Source organism: Siniperca chuatsi, linkage group LG23 (genome assembly GCF_020085105.1).
Source record: "Siniperca chuatsi isolate FFG_IHB_CAS linkage group LG23, ASM2008510v1, whole genome shotgun sequence".
Lineage (NCBI taxonomy): Eukaryota > Metazoa > Chordata > Actinopteri > Centrarchiformes > Sinipercidae > Siniperca > Siniperca chuatsi.
The window spans coordinates 15,563,885-15,581,341 of NC_058064.1; the positions used below are offsets into that span (position 1 = coordinate 15,563,885).

A 17,457-nucleotide genomic window follows, 5' to 3' on the forward strand; every position below is an offset into this window, starting at 1 on the left:
ATGCTTTTATGTTTGCTTGGTTAATAAGGAAACACTGACAAATGTATAACCTCACCATCTGTCTATCTACCTACCTATCTATCTACAAGTACTGTATATAGGTCTGCACTCTGCACTAACATGAGCTGTGCCTCACATGTCTGCTGAGGTGACACAAAGAGGACAGCTATGGGGTCAGTGTGTGAGTGTGTGCGCGTCTTTTGTTTCATCCTTTGAGCCTGGGTTTTGATAAGTGAGTCACAGTTTGTTCTTGTCCTTAAACGCCAAACCCGAGGCCATGTTTAGTGTCTGTACAGTAGTGAGCAGAGGCTTCACTGTGACTTTCCATTGTGACTGCTGCGTGAGTCAGACTGAGTCAGGGGAGGTGCTCCTTATCCCATTTGATCTCCCAAACAAACACTACTTCCTGGAAGTCCTCAAGACACACACACACACACACACACACACACAGTAGGTAAACACATGCATGTGTACGCTAAGAAGCTCACAGAGGAGCATGTAGATACAGGCACATTCGGCCAGACACACACCTGCATATGAAAGCACATGTAAATGCAAACACACATACCTAAATACAGACATTTTTGAATCTATCTGTCTCTCACGCACACGCTTCTTACCTTGTTCACAGTTCTTGCCACCGTAACCGGTTGGGCAGTCGCAGCTGTAGGTGTTCCACCTGCTGACACACACTCCTCCATTCTGACACACGTCAGTCGTGCAAAAGTTTTTCTTTGCTGGGCAACCTTGACATCAAACACATAAAAAAAGAATTAATATGTAAGTACTGTTACGATGTATGTATCTGTTTATGGGCTGCTAAAGCACAGAAAAATTCAAAATGCGTCAGCTTTAAATGTGCTAACTTTAGCCGCATGCAGAATTGCTCACTGCTCATGGTACAGATTTAAATAAAACATTTTATTTAAAAGGACCAAAACTGAAGCGTCGCACTATTCATCTTGAATACTTTTCTTTTTGAGCATTAAATTAGGACCATCATGACCTTTGGGCCCTTGAAAATCCTGCAAAGTTAGTAAATAACTATATAATAATAGTTTTTCCTGTCTATTTCAATCAGCAAGAGTTTTGGTCCTAGAAATGAGCAACGTCTCTACCTCCGTTTAACGGCTTTGGTTTACCATGTAGCATGTCTAACCTGCTGCGGTGCCGTTGTTAGCGATGTAGCTGGCCATGTCGATGGGTTTGCTGTCGATGCTGAGGTTTCTCATGCAGCCCACAAAGTCTCTATTCCTGACCGGGAAGTCCTCAGGTAGGTTGGGAACTCCGCCCAGCAACAGCGGTCCTGTCAAGTCCAGTGACCTGCAAACGACACAGACAGAGAATGGATCAGAGCAAAATCCAAAATGTAAAAAACTCTACTTTCATATAACTGTGTGTTAATGTAAACCACAAAATTAGAGTCAGGTTTAGACACAAACACACACTGATTCAGCTCTACAATGAATAAATCCATAGTCTGTGAATAAATAAAACCTTCTGGACTCTACTGTATCTGAATCTGTGACCATCAAATCAGTGACACCAGAGAGGGTGAAGGCATCAGCCCTTAGCATGATTGACATTTCTGAAATAAGGTTATTGTGTCCAAAGCTTTAATCTGTCACAAGGCTAGCTGCTACCATGACCGAGTCAGGTTCCACATGCTAGGTCACGTAGGAAGCAGCTTACATCCCTAGCCTCTGAAACACTCAACATCAAACACCACAGAGCTTTAAGAGATTTCATGTAATGCAATGCTGCACAACAAACCCCCCAACTAAACCACTGAATGTATAAGTTGTGTGCATTCAGCATAAACACTGTCTGGCCAGGAGCATGTAGAGCTTATTCAAAGAGTCTTGAGGGAAATCCCTGCATAAATCAAATGGGAATCTGTTGCATCTTAGACCCAGTTTTAGAGCCATAAACTGCAACAGTAGTTGTACAGAAACACTTCTGTATTGCTTCAAAATCAAGGATTTTGTTTGTGTGATTATGAATAACGCAACCTGATGGATGGATGACTACTATATCTGATATTTGTTTCTGAGTTTAAGGTGAAGCATTTCAATTCCATATACACCACTTTATGAACTTAAGATATTTTGCGACAGGAAAAGCTTTTCATTGTTTTTGTCGAGACAAGCATAAAATATCTAGTTTAACAATAGTTTAGCAACATGAAAATGTATCAAAAGAATTCAAATGACAAAGTGTGTGTATGAGAAGTGAATCCAAAATGTACTCTATTTCCAAGTATGAGAAAAATGTCTTACGGACATTTGTGCAGAGACAGTCAGGAGTCTCCAGAGTGAAGATGTACAGACTTGTAACAAGAACAGCAGAGCCTTGCAAACAGTGTCAGAGTACAGTGTAAGAGAAACATGTGATAGGTCAACCTGAATGGATTCTAACAAAAGCTCTTCAAATACAGCTTTGCAGGGGACTGAACGCAATTAAGAAAGATGTTCTGGTCTTAAAAACTAACTGATTGTTTCTGTTTCAGTGACATTTTACAGGTTCACCCTCCCTCTAAACTGCACTGGTCGAAAACTGAACTTGTAGTCCATATATTGAAGTACTCCTCAAACTTACAATTAAACATCTTGTTGGTCTATGCTATCTAATCTTGTACCTTTGGCTTAGTCTAATTTGACCATCCGCATTGACGTGTTGCTAGTTATGGTTAAAGAAAGCTTAAAATAAAGTGAAACTTAAAGCCAACTGGTTCCTGCTCTGTCTCTCAGTCACACTCTGGATCGCGTCAAGACATTTTCCACAACAAAACTTCAGGTGTTTGCACACACCGGTGTACTGAATATCTGAATATTCCAGCTTGATGCAATTAAAGTATCCTCTAAACGCCTCTCAGCTTCTGTGACCTGTGCAACGAGTTCCTGAAGGAATGTACCCTCATTAACTCCTCTTTGAAGCTTTCTCTCTCTCTCTCCCTCTCTCTCTCTCTCTGTCCGCACCCTCTACATACTAAATGTGTCTCAGCATGCTAACTCCCCCCAAAACAACTCTGACGCTATAAGAATAAAAATAAATCAGTGTATGGTAAACACTCGGTAAGTCAGATTAAGCCTGCGTTGAGATGAGCTTTTGGTTGTCTAAGGCCATGTCTGACAGCAGAAAGGCCTTGAGGATGAACACGGAGATTAAGAGACAAAAGAAGGAGAGGATGGTAGAATGAGAGTTGTGTAATCTGTTGTAATGAAGGCAATTTGACATAGCCCCCAAGGTACAACATATTTACTTATTAGTCTGACTAGTTTGTGTGCGGAGTGTGCGTGGGATGGATTGGAGATAATGAGTGTAAAGACATAAAGAGAGAAAGAAAAAGATGAGTGAAAGAGAAAGACAGACTCCAGCTTACTTCTTCTGTCCAGTCTGGGTGCCTTGGGCAGCGCAAGAGTAGTTGCCGATCTGCTTCCCAAAGCGAATCGCCATGGAGATGTCACATTCATCTATGGCAACCACAGCCACCTTTTCTCCAGAGGGTCCATGAGGGATGCCTAGGCGCCCAATGTTAGGCTGCAAAATAAAATAAAGATTGCATCCAGTTATTCATCAACATGTACAAATGATAGTGTAAAAATTGATAAATCTCTAAGGATCAAACATTTTAAGGACTCTCTACACCAGCGATTCCACTTTTAGCCCAGGGGGTAATTCTGCAGTTGCCGGGGGGGGGGGGTACTTGGAATGATTGGATTGTATTGTATATATGGAAACAACAATATCAATAAATTGTAAATATTGAATCAGCTGCGTGAAAAATAGTAAGCAAGCAAGCAGAGAAGCAAAGAGAAACAGTTAGCTAAAAGTAATGGATGAATGGTTAAAATAGATAGCAAAACGCTAAAGGCAATAGATAAATGATTAAAATATATAGCTAAAAGTGATGGATACACTGTTGAGATAGTTAGCTAATGGATAAATGGTTGCTATAGCTAAAAGGAATGGAGCTAGACGAAGGAGCTGAAGGAATAGTTGAAATAGTTAGCTAAAAGTCATGGATAAATGGTTGGAATTGATAGACTTGAGTAACATTGACTTGACCTAATGTGACAGGGCTGTGGGGGTTCGTTTGACAAAAAAAGAACACTGCTCTACACTACAAGGAATCATATTTATGTGTCCTACCTTTGCCTACCTGAATACCAAGGACACTTTTTACAGTGTATTGTCATGGTAAATTACCTCAACTGAGTGAATTTAGTTAAAATATTTAATGCTTGATTTATTTCTTTATTTCTTTTTATTCAATGTGAGAAACTTGGCTGGGACAAAAGCTTTGGTTCTCGATCAGTGCAAATCAGCGCTGCACAAACAATGTCTAGCTGACTTTAGCCAACTTGGAGTAGAAGTACACAGGCCTCTCTTGGCTTAAAATGACAAAAAGCCCATTGTGCATTAGCTCACACCTAATCATTACAAAGTAGGCTAATTCCTCCATCAAGGCCTGTGGCCGACAATTGTTGATCTGAGAAAATGCTTAGAAAGCTTAGAAAATCAGGCCACCAAATCGCTTTAGTTTTTGTAATATCTAACCTGAGACCGAAGTTCAATGGCGCATTTCCTAAACAATAGTGGCCTTGGAACAGGAAGCAGAAGGAATTTGAGGAGTTCAATAAAAAGAAATGTTTCCACCAATTAAATAACACCTCTTTTTATTGCTTTCTTAAAAGTGAAGTACAAGACAGGATGTTGCTAAAGATGTGAGCCATTTTGAGGCATCAACATTCTTTAGACACAAAAAGTTGACATAGAAACTTTTTTCCAACATATTTACAGTGAAATGAGTGTGTTTACATTTCATTTTCTTTCTGTGAGTGGCTTACAATAGATCAAAATGATGAGTTACCTCTCTCTGCTATCTCTCCTGGGAGAATGGTAAATCATGACTACAACAACACACAACAATGGGACTACAAATCCCAGATCTGATCACAGTGTAGTGTTTACATAAGGCACTCCGGCTGTTTAGAGGTTGACAGTTTGAGCGATAGCATGAGAGACTTTCAAACCGCTATGGTGGTGCATTTATACAGCTCAATGTGACAAAATGAATCTTTAAAAAAAAAATTCAGATTGTTCTTGAATAAATTGTTTACAATAGTTCATTTCAGACATTTTGTCTTTTTTCGTATGACTTTGAGAGAAACGTTGACAAAAGACAGGGAAGAGATGGAGAAAGAAAAGGAGAGGCATGGATAGAAAAACAATGTGTGTGCATGTGCTTGTCTCCTTCATAAATAGGATTAGAGTAATGAGATACTGGTGGGGCAGAGACACTGCAAACAAAGGAAGAGGGGAAAAAAGAGGGCGACAAATAGAAAAGAAAGCGCAACGGACAAAAATAGGGAGGTGGACTGACCAGAAATAAGAGACTGAAAGAGGCAGACAATAGAGAAACTGGCAGACGGGTAGAGAATGAGCAACAGAGGGGTGCAGTGTCTTCTATTTTGGCTCAGGTGGGCTCCGGTCCGGGCATATTTTCCAACCCACAGGGAGTTTGTCGTTGCCACTCCCTTCAACATGCCCTGTTTCCACTGATTCCACCAAAAACACCAAAAACACTTTCCATAAAGACGAACAGGAACGCCAACTGAACAGCAGTACACCTCTGACGCCACTGCTGTTTTCTTTCTCTTTCATTTCTAATCTCATTTGGACTGCCTTTTATTTTTCACTCACCCATAGGCCGTCTCACGCGCAAAATCATGTCACAAACATATTAATGCACACACACACACACACACAGGTGAGCACAGAAAAAGAGAGTGTGTGAACAAGCTGTGGGAAGAAGTGTGACAATAGATAGCGCGGCCCGCAGGAACCATATCAGGCGTGGTCGAGGAGCAAGGCATCATGGGTGTGCTCATATCATTTCTCCTATAAACTTAGAACATAGCATCTGTAGCATAAAAATGTATCTCTAGGATGCATACAATTAATATACATTAACTTAGATGCAATCCAAAATGCAAACATCAACACAAAAAATTATATTTACCGTTTTACATAATTTATTGGATTTTGTTATTCACAACTTCATACTAATAAGAGGTATAATAACAACAAATGAGCAAAAGTAAAATAATAAATTACTTTATGTTAATTGGGGCTGCAACTAATGATTATCTTCATAGATAAATCTGACAATTATTTTTAATTAATTCTTAATTGTTGAGTCTTTGAAACACCACAAAACAATCTCCCCTGGTCCAAGGTGTTTTCTCCAACCAAAAGTCAGAAACCCCAAAATATTTAATTTACTAGAATATACCAGAAAATGTTTGGAGTGTTTTGCTTGAAAAAAAAAAAGGAACTTTACAATTGCTAATGTCTTAGTGTAACATTTAGCCCCACTAACCTCTCACAGGCTGTTTTGCATGTGTCTGTGTGTGTCAGTAACCTATAATCACCTTGTATGTGAAGCATGTATAGCAATCATGCTGGTAGGAAACCACACCCCTGTCACTGGCAACCAGCCAATCGTCCCCTCTGCACTGTATCTACAGGTGCCTACTTGTGTTCCACCCTCCCACCCTCACCTCCTAACATCACCACAGACATCCGTCTTTCCAGGCAGCCATTGCGTGAACCAGTAAACTCTTGTTGGGGCCTCCCACTGTTGGCTGAAGTAGCATTATTTAAATCAGAAAAGTAGGACGGGCCCTAGTTCTACCTTGATTCTACTACTTGAACTGACACGACAGCAGCCTGTGGTGAAACGCTGCGCAGAGGTGAGGAAGTATGCCATAGCAGTGTGTGAGAAAATAATTCAGACTTGTGGCCAAATGTCCCTGATAATTAGGAGTACCTTTAATGCATTACCCTGATGTGAAATATGCATGGATGTCCCCTTTGGGCAGCCTGTGATTAAGGGACTTGCTCCAGTGCACATAAAAGATCTGGTTCTGCTCAGAAAGCAGCAAAGCCTGCAACCTGAAGGTTGGCACCATGCAGCCAGCAGCAGGAGATCAATGAAGACCCGAACACAAACAACCACAATGTTCAAAGAAGCTCAACTGTGGAAAAGGAAAGAAGAATAAAGGGGCAAAAGAGTAGGAAATAACAGCTATCGTCCTCTTCTATGTGCCCAAATTCACAGCAGAGAACAGAAGTTTAAAAACTACTAGTGACTGGACATTATGCTATGTAACTATGTACTGTAGTTTGTTAAAACGGCTCCTTAAACGGAACAAATTCCTCTAAAAATATGATTATGGGGGGAAAAAAACTGAAATGAAGTTGCAAATGTGAAGAAGAAATGCTTCATGCCTCCCATAACAACTACTTTCAAGGAGCCAGTAAACACTATAATGAAGCATACATTTAAAGGAATAGTGCAACAATTTGGGAAATACACTTTGCTTTTTTCCCTGAGAGTGAGACGACAAGATGGATACCAACCTCATGTCTGTGTGTGAGACATGAGGTTGATAGAATAAAATGGTTTTAGTTTTTTCAGGGTGTACCCTGCCTAAGGCCCAGATGTGGACCCCTTTAAGCGGTAGAAAATGGATGGATGGTTTAAGTCAAACAATGACTGAAATTACTTTTCAAACTAGTGTGTAAATGAAAACGAGAGGGAAAGTGTGATAACTGTATACAAGCTTTTCAAAGCAACAAAAGGTAATTTGTCTGATAGAGAAAATCACTCACTCAGTGACTCTTCTAACAGAGGAATCTGTAGTTAGGTGGATTACAATCTTATCTCTTTTGAGTTCAGTCAAGCGAGGAAGGGATGAGATAATGACAGGAAGCCAAACATGGGAGGAAGGGAGGGAAAGAGACCCAGATGTCGTACAAAATGGACCCGCAGCCCAAAACTCTCAGGGGGTACAGCTGTTACATGTGCTGATAATTCATAGACTGACACATACACGTGTATGTACACACTGTGTAAGTGCTAAACAACATGTATTTATGATATCTGTGTAATGTGTATGTAATATGTAGAGGATATAGGGGCATTAACGCAGCTGTTAGTACATAACTGTTCCGGGCTCATACGTACACTTCCCACACTTTTACTTTTACACACACGTTACTGCACGGATGAATCACACCAGTGCACACTGTCAATCACACCATGTCAATCACACACGCTTTGATTCAAAACAATATCAAAACCACATTTCTGAAGCGTGATAATGTAACCAATGGCAACAAAACTACTTTACAAAGCCTCTCTTAAAGGGGCACTCCACAGATTTTACACACCAGTTTACAAGTCATTAGGAGTGCTAGAAGGACAAATCTGGGGCATGGAGTTTGAAAGACGTGGGCATATAACAGGCAGAGGGCGTCAAACTAAATTGATGGTTGCATTATAGGAAACATAAGATCCAGTGTTTTTGGAGTTTAATCCATTTGAACTAAAAGTCAGGATATCTCTGCCTCTGTTGCTTCGATTTTGACCATGGAAATAGTAAAACACTGGCGTACCCCTTTAATAGAGCTTTAACAAATAAGGACTGGTTTCAGAATTCACATAGATAAAAGAGGTGTTGTTTAATACAAATATACTCAAGCTATGGGTTACTTCAACCCCCCCAAAATAGAATTTCTTGGGGGACAGAGGGTGTTTATGAATTTCCTTATAAACGACTCTTAAATCTTGTCCTAAATTGAACATTGGTGTTCAGTTAGCTGAGTGTGTCTGTTAGCTGTGTAACCACAGCCGGTAGAACTGTATATGGTTTCACGCTTCTTTCTGACCCCTGGTTTTAAAGTGCACTTGGCCCTCACTTTGAGCGGGCCCCATGAGAGACTCTTATTTACCCTCCGCCCGACTCGGGGCTGTTAAAGATTCCCTCTCTGTAAGGTGTCGTCTCCAGGGGCAATAGGCTTGCTGCAGCCATGGGAACGCACTTGATCCACACACCTAGCCACAAAGACGAGGAGGGCAGGGGACACGAGCGAATGGAGGAGCACACACACACACACACACACACAAACACACACACACAGATGCATGCACAAAAACTCCAACGTACACCAAAACACACCAAATGCAGCCACATGCAATCGAAACACACACACACTTTTCTCTCCGCAGCAACAACCCGTCTACACACAGACACAGGACAAAGACCCATCCAAGCGCACACACACCCTCTCCCTCCCACCAACACACACACTGACAACTCTACTACCATTGGGCTGCCTGTCAAAGCTGACATGACAACTCAACCAGCCCCGCGGTCGGGATAAAGAGCCTTGCTGAAAGAGATTGAGTTACATGCAAAACACATTTTGACAGCTTAGTCGGAAAACACCTTAAACACTGTCAAAATGAGCAACTAATGACCAGGAAATATGTTTGTGTGTGTGTGTGTGTGTGTGTGTGTGTGTGTGTGTAGAGGGTGGGATAGAGGTAATACCCGGCAGTGATTATGTGTTTGTGCGTGTGTTTGGGGACTATGGGAAGGATGTCTGCAAAATGTGTTTAAGCGTGTGTGTTGAGTGAACAAGCAGCAAGCTTGTGTGTGTGTGTGTGTGTGTGTGAGGCAGGAAGTGGCTAGCGGAGTTGCAGACGGCCACATGGTTCATTTTGATAATAAAGGAAAAAGGGGCGCACAGTAATTTATATGGGCTCGCCAGAGGAAATGTTATTGTTTCTCTGACTCTTCGTTGAAAATTACACTGGATGGATATTTGAAAATGTGATCTCCTGATGCTTTAAGGTGTGTGTGTGTGTGTGTGTGTACATGCTGTGTTTGCCTGAGTTTAATTGAGGTAACCACAAGAAAAGAGATGTTTTTATTATCATAAAGTAGCCATAAAAGAACTTTTTTAGCGCTGCAACATAAACTGGAGCCAAAATAAAGATGGGCATTGAACCAAAACCAATATCTGTGTGTGTGTGTGTGTGTGTGTGTGTGTGTGTGTGTGTGTGTGTGTGTGTGTGTGTGTGTGTGTGTGTGTGTGTGTGTGTGTGTGTGTGTGTAAAGTTGGCCCTGTTTTTGGCCCTGTCATGCACAGGCTAGCGTGTCCCACCTTCCCTCTGGCAGCAACAGACTTGGTCATGTCCACATTACCTCACCTGCCCTCTGGCTATGTAAACCAAGAAGTATGAATTATTCAAACACACACACACTTCCCAGAGGCTTTACACAGGGCTATGATGTCCCGTGTTCAAGCCTATATGTTACTTCTGTCTTCATCGTCTCATCACACTTCTATCTATCAGTGTAACAGATGGACAGCGGCCATTGTTGGCTTGTAGCTTTCAAGCAGCAACAAATGTGTGGACGACACAAAAACTGAGGTAAAGGTAACTGTATCCTATTTGAAACAGCTTGAGAAAAATTCCTTTTACAACTCGACAAACACGGCCACCTGCCTGTATACTGACATCAACGGGATTACCTTCTAATGGATGTTTTTTCAAACACTTGTTAAAGCATATTTTACAGGCAGGTTTTGTCTCTTTTACTTATTCTGCATGATTAATCTTTAGCTTTGTTCTTCCTTCTTTTAGATCAGGTACCTTGGATAAGTTCAGTCTTAATGATTTGAGGAGAACTCAAATTTTCTTGATAATCAAACAGGAATGCCATTTTGCTACCACTTTTTAGCTCACTAACATAATGTGGGCAATGTGTGAATTTTTGTGTTTTCATCTTTTAACACTGCTATGTTGCACTAACATTTAATTGCCAAAGCTCATATCATGCAATACAATTGTACAAATGTGCTGCATGTGTCATTATCAAAGAAAATGCAAAGATGATGGACACATGTTTTTCTTGTAGTCTTTCAAAATTCTAGAATAGTGATAGTTTCTCCTTAAAGAAATAGTTTAACATTTTTGAAAATACTCATAATACTGTACAAACTATCTTAAATCTAGCAAGCAATAATGGTATGAATCTGACAGTCAAAGAACCCTTCTGTGGCTGCAAAATATTCCTGGGAGAAAAAAAGTTTAATTTCTTAACTTTTTCTTAACTTCATTTCTACTAACATGTATAACATGTATCTAAATCTGTCCTCTGAGACAGCAGCTGCTGTACAGTGACCATCTAACCATTATCTTAACAGCCTTTTAGAGAGAACAACATAAAGCAATTAAGGATCACCCGGAGTGATGCTAATGTTTAGCAGTAAAAGCAGAGGCACAATGAAACTGACCTTGATTGGGATCATATAAGAGATAAGAGATGTACATAAGTGGAAAGAGATAAGAGAGAAAGATGAGGAGACAGAGAGCTGCAAGAGTAGGAGGAGGAAGATGCATTAGTGCCAGGACTCTTATAAACTATATGGATGTTTTCTCTCTCTCAACTTCACATCTACAGCACTTTTATCTCTCATTTTCTCTTCCCTGCCAAATTCCACTGTCTGTCTGCCTCTCTCAACGTTAATAAGAGGTTTAGGTCATGCTAGGTGAGGTGTGTGAAATTTCCTCCTTTCAGTGACACACACACTCCCTCACATCACAGGAGCGCAAGGTAGGAATGTAAAAATGAGAGAAGAAATAGAAATAGACATGAAAGAGAGAGAGAGAAAGAGATGTAGTGAGTTAGGCAGTCATGTATGAGGGCGGTCTGTAGTGACAGATTTATCAGATTTATCTTCATTCCTGAATGACACAATACTGAACACATCTGCTGTTCCTACTGACTGGTAACTCACTCATATATGTCTGCATACAAAGATTCAACCGATGTGGGTGTTTTAAGACTGAGTGGCTAGCAGTCATAACATCTGCGTCGGGACCCTCCGTCTTTATACAGTATTTGGTTTCAATCACCTCTGCACTAAACTTTCATTAGACTGGAACAGACATCTCCATGGGCACTAGGTGCTGTTAGCTTGCTAGGTGTAGCTAAACCAACGTACGCTAGCAAGTAGAGAAGCCACAATACTGTTTGGAAACAGGTCAAAAACCAGCTATGATAAAGGCAGTTGGACCAGTATCCTAGGCAATTAGCGGCTGGCAATTTGAGGACAGTTAGCTAGTTAGTCTTAAGATATACTGTAGGTAGAGAATAGCTTGGCTTTTGAAGCAAGAAGAGGTAACCGAATGACAAACGATGCTGTGTCAGCCATATTTGAAAGCAGATGGTCTCTGCGCAGGGCTGGCATAACGAAATAAGTGAGTCTGTGAATATGCGAGGGGCATATCCCATAGTAAGACACATCACTAATGCTATTCAGAGAACCAGGGTTACACAAATAACCTAAAGATTTTACTCATCAATGTCCATTATCTTCCACGCTGACCATTGCCAGGCACCCCCAAAAATTCTGTTGCATTTTTCATACAATAAATTGACTCATTCTGACAAAAAAATATATATTTTTAACATGCTATATCCAATTATCAATTATGAAAGCCCAAATTATGTGATGATTCATTACACACACACATTACATACACAATGTGTGGTGTAAATAAATAACATGTCTAAAAAAAAATGTTTTAATTAAATTTTACAGAGCGGCTTCATTGCTAGCAAAATAATTAAATTCTTATTAGTAATATAATATGTTTTATTATTTCTACTGTTTGTATTTACTTTATCAGACTAAACCATTTTAAAGATAATTTTAACCCTGTCACATGTGTCGTCATACACACACCGCAATAAATTGTAGAAGAAAGTGGCTACAACAGCCAGTGCAGACGTTTGCTCTATTCAAATGATATCAGACTATTATATAGTTAATTCTCCAATTAATACCAACCACTAAGGAATTGTAGGGATCTTAGTGTAACACAAGAGAAGATTAAGGATTTGATCTAAAATATAATCCCTCAAACTAAATTACAGTCTAAACAGAAGTGTGTGAGCCCAGAGACATTTGCTGTCCATGCTCATTACAAGAGTCATCTTCAATGATTTCTGAGCATTGTTAATCCTCCCTGACAGAATCGGTGCTTTGGCCTGCCACTCTGCTGCCAAGGAAAACACAATCACTGCTCCCTGGGAGTCTACCTACCTGCCTGCCAACGCTCAGACATGTTTATTTCACCTGAATAAACCTCAATGGAGGAAGTCAGTGAGAGTTGACAGATGAGCAAGACGGCTGTTACTGTGTCATGTCTGTTTATACACCACTAGTCCATTTTTGGATATGAGTAGCTTCTCCAGGTAGATGGAGAAACAGAGACAATACTGTAAGGCAGGACAGTGATACATAGTCAGATAATGAGAATGTATGTGCACATGCAAAACAAATAGGAGTCAGAAAGATGCAGCAGTGATGCAATGACACAAGCAAGAAGCAAGAGATGTTCTGCAACTGGGAGAGCACAAGGCTGGATATATATCGCATTTACTGTCCAAAACCGTCCCTACCTCACGAATACAGACCCTAACCTCTGACTCCTTTAGAGTAACAGCAAGACATTTTTGCACAACTCACACTGGGGTATGTTGATGTAAGTAAAAAGTACTAATCACACTAACATTAACATGGTGACCGGGGGAAATAATCCCAAACTACAAAGCACCAGCATTTGAAACTCTTTATCCGCACTCCACATACACAGATCTGCACATGTTAAAAACTCCTAATCAAGCTCCATGAACTTAAAATGACTTATTCTGTAAATTTCATGCCACCCTCTGTGCTAAATGTTGTTTCAAAAGAAGAATGTACGAGCACCTGAACATGCAACACCAGGCAGAAAAAGAATGTTTTGTACATTTATTAAAGGTACCCTGTGGAGTGTTTGACCAGTAGTAGCGCTTTAGAGCAAGGTTTTGACGAATGGGGTCCCTGTTTTATTTATGACGAGAAGTCGAAAACAGGAGAAAGTGAAGAAAGCCAGGTCACATTGGACTGCGAAGTCCACACACCTTCTACGGCCAAACCAAAATCAGAAAACCACACCAAAATCTACAACCAGCCTCTTCTATAGTCCAGACAAGAGCACAGCCAGACTAAACTAGAGCTAACACCTTAGCGTTAGAGTCCATGTTACCTCTGTATATCTGAGGTTAGCATGTTCAGTAGAGTTAGTCCAGTAGACTGTACTAGAAGCAGAGCAGGGACGAGACCCCGGGGGGGAAAAAGCACCAGTGGGGACTAGGCTAGAGGTCAGAGGTTACCTCCTTCTGATTGAGCTCCAGCCAGGCAGTATAGAGCGGGAGCCGCAGAGCCCCGCTGGAGTCCATCAGACTCCCCCCTTCCTGGGAGAGAGACACCGTGAGAGAGAGACACCGCGTTAGACCTGCAGCCCACAACCAAGTGTGTGTTGGATGTTTGTGTATATTTATGCTGTCATGTGAAAGTCTCATCACTCCACTTTGGGGGATTTTTGCATTTTACTTAATTTGCTTTATTTGCATGTGCAGCAAAAAATGTATTCAATGCACTTAAAAAAAAAACATGTATACATTTATAATGTACTGTATGTGTGAGTACAGAGGCATATATGCTGAAGTGTTGCTACAAGCCAATTTGCCAACAATAACAACATCCAAACTACTTCCTTCATGCCCACTTCAAAAACACCTCTCCCACCACCTCACACAAAAGGCTACAACTCATGCACTGCCGCCTTCGGACAAAGATGTCTCTGGCAGATTTATATCAGACGGTGAAATACTATGCTATGTGAAGAGCAGGTGAAATTTACAGCAGGAAAAGCACAGGGAATATTCCTTTTGGCACAAGCATATGAAAGCCCAAAACCTGCTTCCACATGTCAACAAACGTAGTTACACCACACTGACACAAAACATGGGTTTGGAGGCATATTTACATGCTGCAGTACTAGATTACTATGTGTTATAATAATGATAATGAGTGATCAAAAGCACTAAACAACATGTCTCCTCTGATAGGGAGTGTGTATCTGCTTTGTTTAAATAGTCACAAATACTGTATGATGCATTATAATTAGTAAAATAGCAGTTCCTGGTATTTAAATGCAGTGTGTGTGTTTATATGTGATGATAACCTTAACTCTTTGAGGTCTGGGGAAACCTGCGTCAAGAAGAACAAAGAATAACATGGCTTCTTCCTCTAAAAAGCACACCCTGCCGGGGAATGCAGTCTGGGGCTTCACCTCAAAAAATAACTACTTAACCTTTCTAAAAAGCACTTAGCAGAGAAAATACACAAACCTGCACCCGTGTCTGAGCAGAAAGTCATCATAACACACATGTAGGCACATTGTTCATCCCTATGCACAGCTGATGAAGTGTGTGTGTGTGTGTGTGTGTGTGTGTGTGTGTGTGTGTGTGTGTGTGTGTGTGCGTCACCATTACGTTGTCAAACAAGGCATGTCCCTCTAAATCATTGCAGCCACCCAGGACAGCCACATGTGGCCTCGACTATTAGCAATAAAACTACAACACAAGGAGATGGATGATAACTCCAAAACCACTTACAGGCGGTGTATTTATTTTAAGAGCAATTATCCAGAGCGTGCATGTGTGTGTGTTTGACTGCATATCAGCTTGTCCTGGAAATCCAATAAATCTTGAAGCATCAACAAAGAGACAGAGAGAAAATACAGAGAGGAGGGTAGCAGCTATTTATTTTATAGTACAGATCGAGATAACTGTTCAGAGCAAGTCCCCTGATGAAGACCAGTGAGAAAAACAACATTTGTAACATACTGATATTAATGCGAAATAAAAGCATCTGACAGTTGTGATGAGTGACAATGTCTTGGATAATTTGGGTTCTGATTCCATCTTACTGGTCCACTTCGGTCCTTTATCTGTTACCTGCTGCTCAATCTACAACAAATAGAAATATTATTTTGATATTATATAATTACTCCTTTTACCAACCACTGTTCCACCCATGTGACTTTTGTTGACTTCTAGTACTATGAAAAGTTACATGAATATAAACATGTAATATTATTATCTATTATGTATCGATATATTAGACTATTAGTCCTTTTCAAAAAGAACGCCCTATCGTAAAAATAGTAAAGGTGACAATACAGAAAACAGAAACTGCAACTAAAACCTTAAACCTGCATTAACTGCTTTTTTGGACTCTTGGGGGCAGCGGAAACAAGCTTTACAGCTTTACATTTTGACATTTAAGTCAATATGGCGAATGCGTTAGCCAACAGTTGCATATTTACACATAGAGCACACAGAGCAACATCATCATTCATTTGGAGTCATGTTTATGTCCAGCTGATGGATGCAAGACAAATATCCTGTTCTTTTAGCTCTGTTTCTGATCTGACTGGAAATATCTGGCTCTTCAGCTATTAAATGCTCCACTATGTTCACCAGCTAGCCACTAACTTTGTCTGTCTGTCGTTTGATGCTGGGAAAGTAGTGTGAAGTGGATTTATCAGAGCTTTTTCACTTAAATGATACTAATGAGAGCGGTGAGAGTGAACTAAAACAGTAAAATTGTGGGCCGTAAAACCAAAACAATGAGCTGAAAGACGCTAAAACGCTCTGTAGAGCTGAGGGGAACTGCAGATTCGCGTGATAATTCTCTGTGGGTTCGTCACTACGACTGACCCTTTTCACATACACCTTGTCATGTGACCCATTGTTAAAATATTGAATATAGCAGCTGTAAAAATATGACGTCTCCCTATCTTCAAATCACTCTTGCAGTCTATATAAAGTCTTGTAAATCCTTGAAAACTTTAAGTCTAAATTAATCGCAAGAGTTTAATGATAAAATAGATAAAAATATAAAAATAGGAGTTTCTAAACACAGCTGAATGGTTGAGTCACATCAAGTGTTTCAGCCCAGCAGTGGTGGAATGCAAAAATACACACGCAGTATATTTAAAAAGTATTTCATGCTATGCTGTGAAGTAATTTGCACTTATGTTCTGATGATTAAAGTCCTGCCATGCAAACAACACCAGAGTGAGAGAGCGAGGGAGGAACAGCAGAAGCAGAAAGAGTGAACTTTTGGTACTCGCTGGTGATAAGAGCCAGCTAAGCCTGTCTGGGAATGCTGTCTATACACTCTTGCTGTAAATATCATAGCCCATATTAGCCAGTGTAACAGTGTATTAACATGTCTAACATCAAGTCTGCGAGCAGCATAAAGCAGCATTATAAGAATACTGCAAACACACAGGCATGTCACATCTGCAGTCATGATCTGCTTCACTGAATTTGGCACCATGTGGATGGATCACATGGAACTTAATTATAGTTTATTCCTAGCTGTGGTTTACTGTTAATTGGTGTTTCACTCATAAGCATTTTTTCATACTTTATTCTTGTTTTAAGATAGCTGGTGAAACATGATCGCAAATATAATTAAAATTCTTGCAAATTCCTTCTTGTTTATTGCTTTCAGGCTTCCAAAGTGAAATCATACTAACTCAAGGTTCATTTACTTTAGTTTGTGAGTTGGTTGTTCCTTTGAAAGCTACTTAAAAAGGTAGTACATGGCCCTTGAGTTAAGATTTTTCTGTCAAACTACTATTTTTAAGGTCAAGAATAAACTTTCATCTTCATTTAGAATGTTTCT

At 40.3% G+C, this 17,457-nt stretch overlaps 1 protein-coding gene across 8 annotated transcripts in view; it reads right to left on the bottom strand.

Moving 5' to 3' along the window:
• Window positions 1-17,457, bottom strand: part of celsr1a (cadherin EGF LAG seven-pass G-type receptor 1a) — a 98,538-nt gene that overhangs the window by 27,603 nt on the left and 53,478 nt on the right. For 6 of the 8 annotated variants that reach the window (XM_044185346.1, XM_044185347.1, XM_044185342.1 and 3 more), the window contains exons 7-10: window positions 14,088-14,168; window positions 3,383-3,540; window positions 1,160-1,323; window positions 621-746 (exon numbers count right to left, since the gene is read on the bottom strand). In XM_044185346.1, the coding sequence (XP_044041281.1) occupies window positions 621-746; window positions 1,160-1,323; window positions 3,383-3,540; window positions 14,088-14,168 (529 nt within the window). The remainder of the gene's footprint in view (window positions 1-620; window positions 747-1,159; window positions 1,324-3,382; window positions 3,541-14,087; window positions 14,169-17,457) is intronic. The other 2 variants (XM_044185348.1, XM_044185349.1) reach the window with 1 other exon arrangement.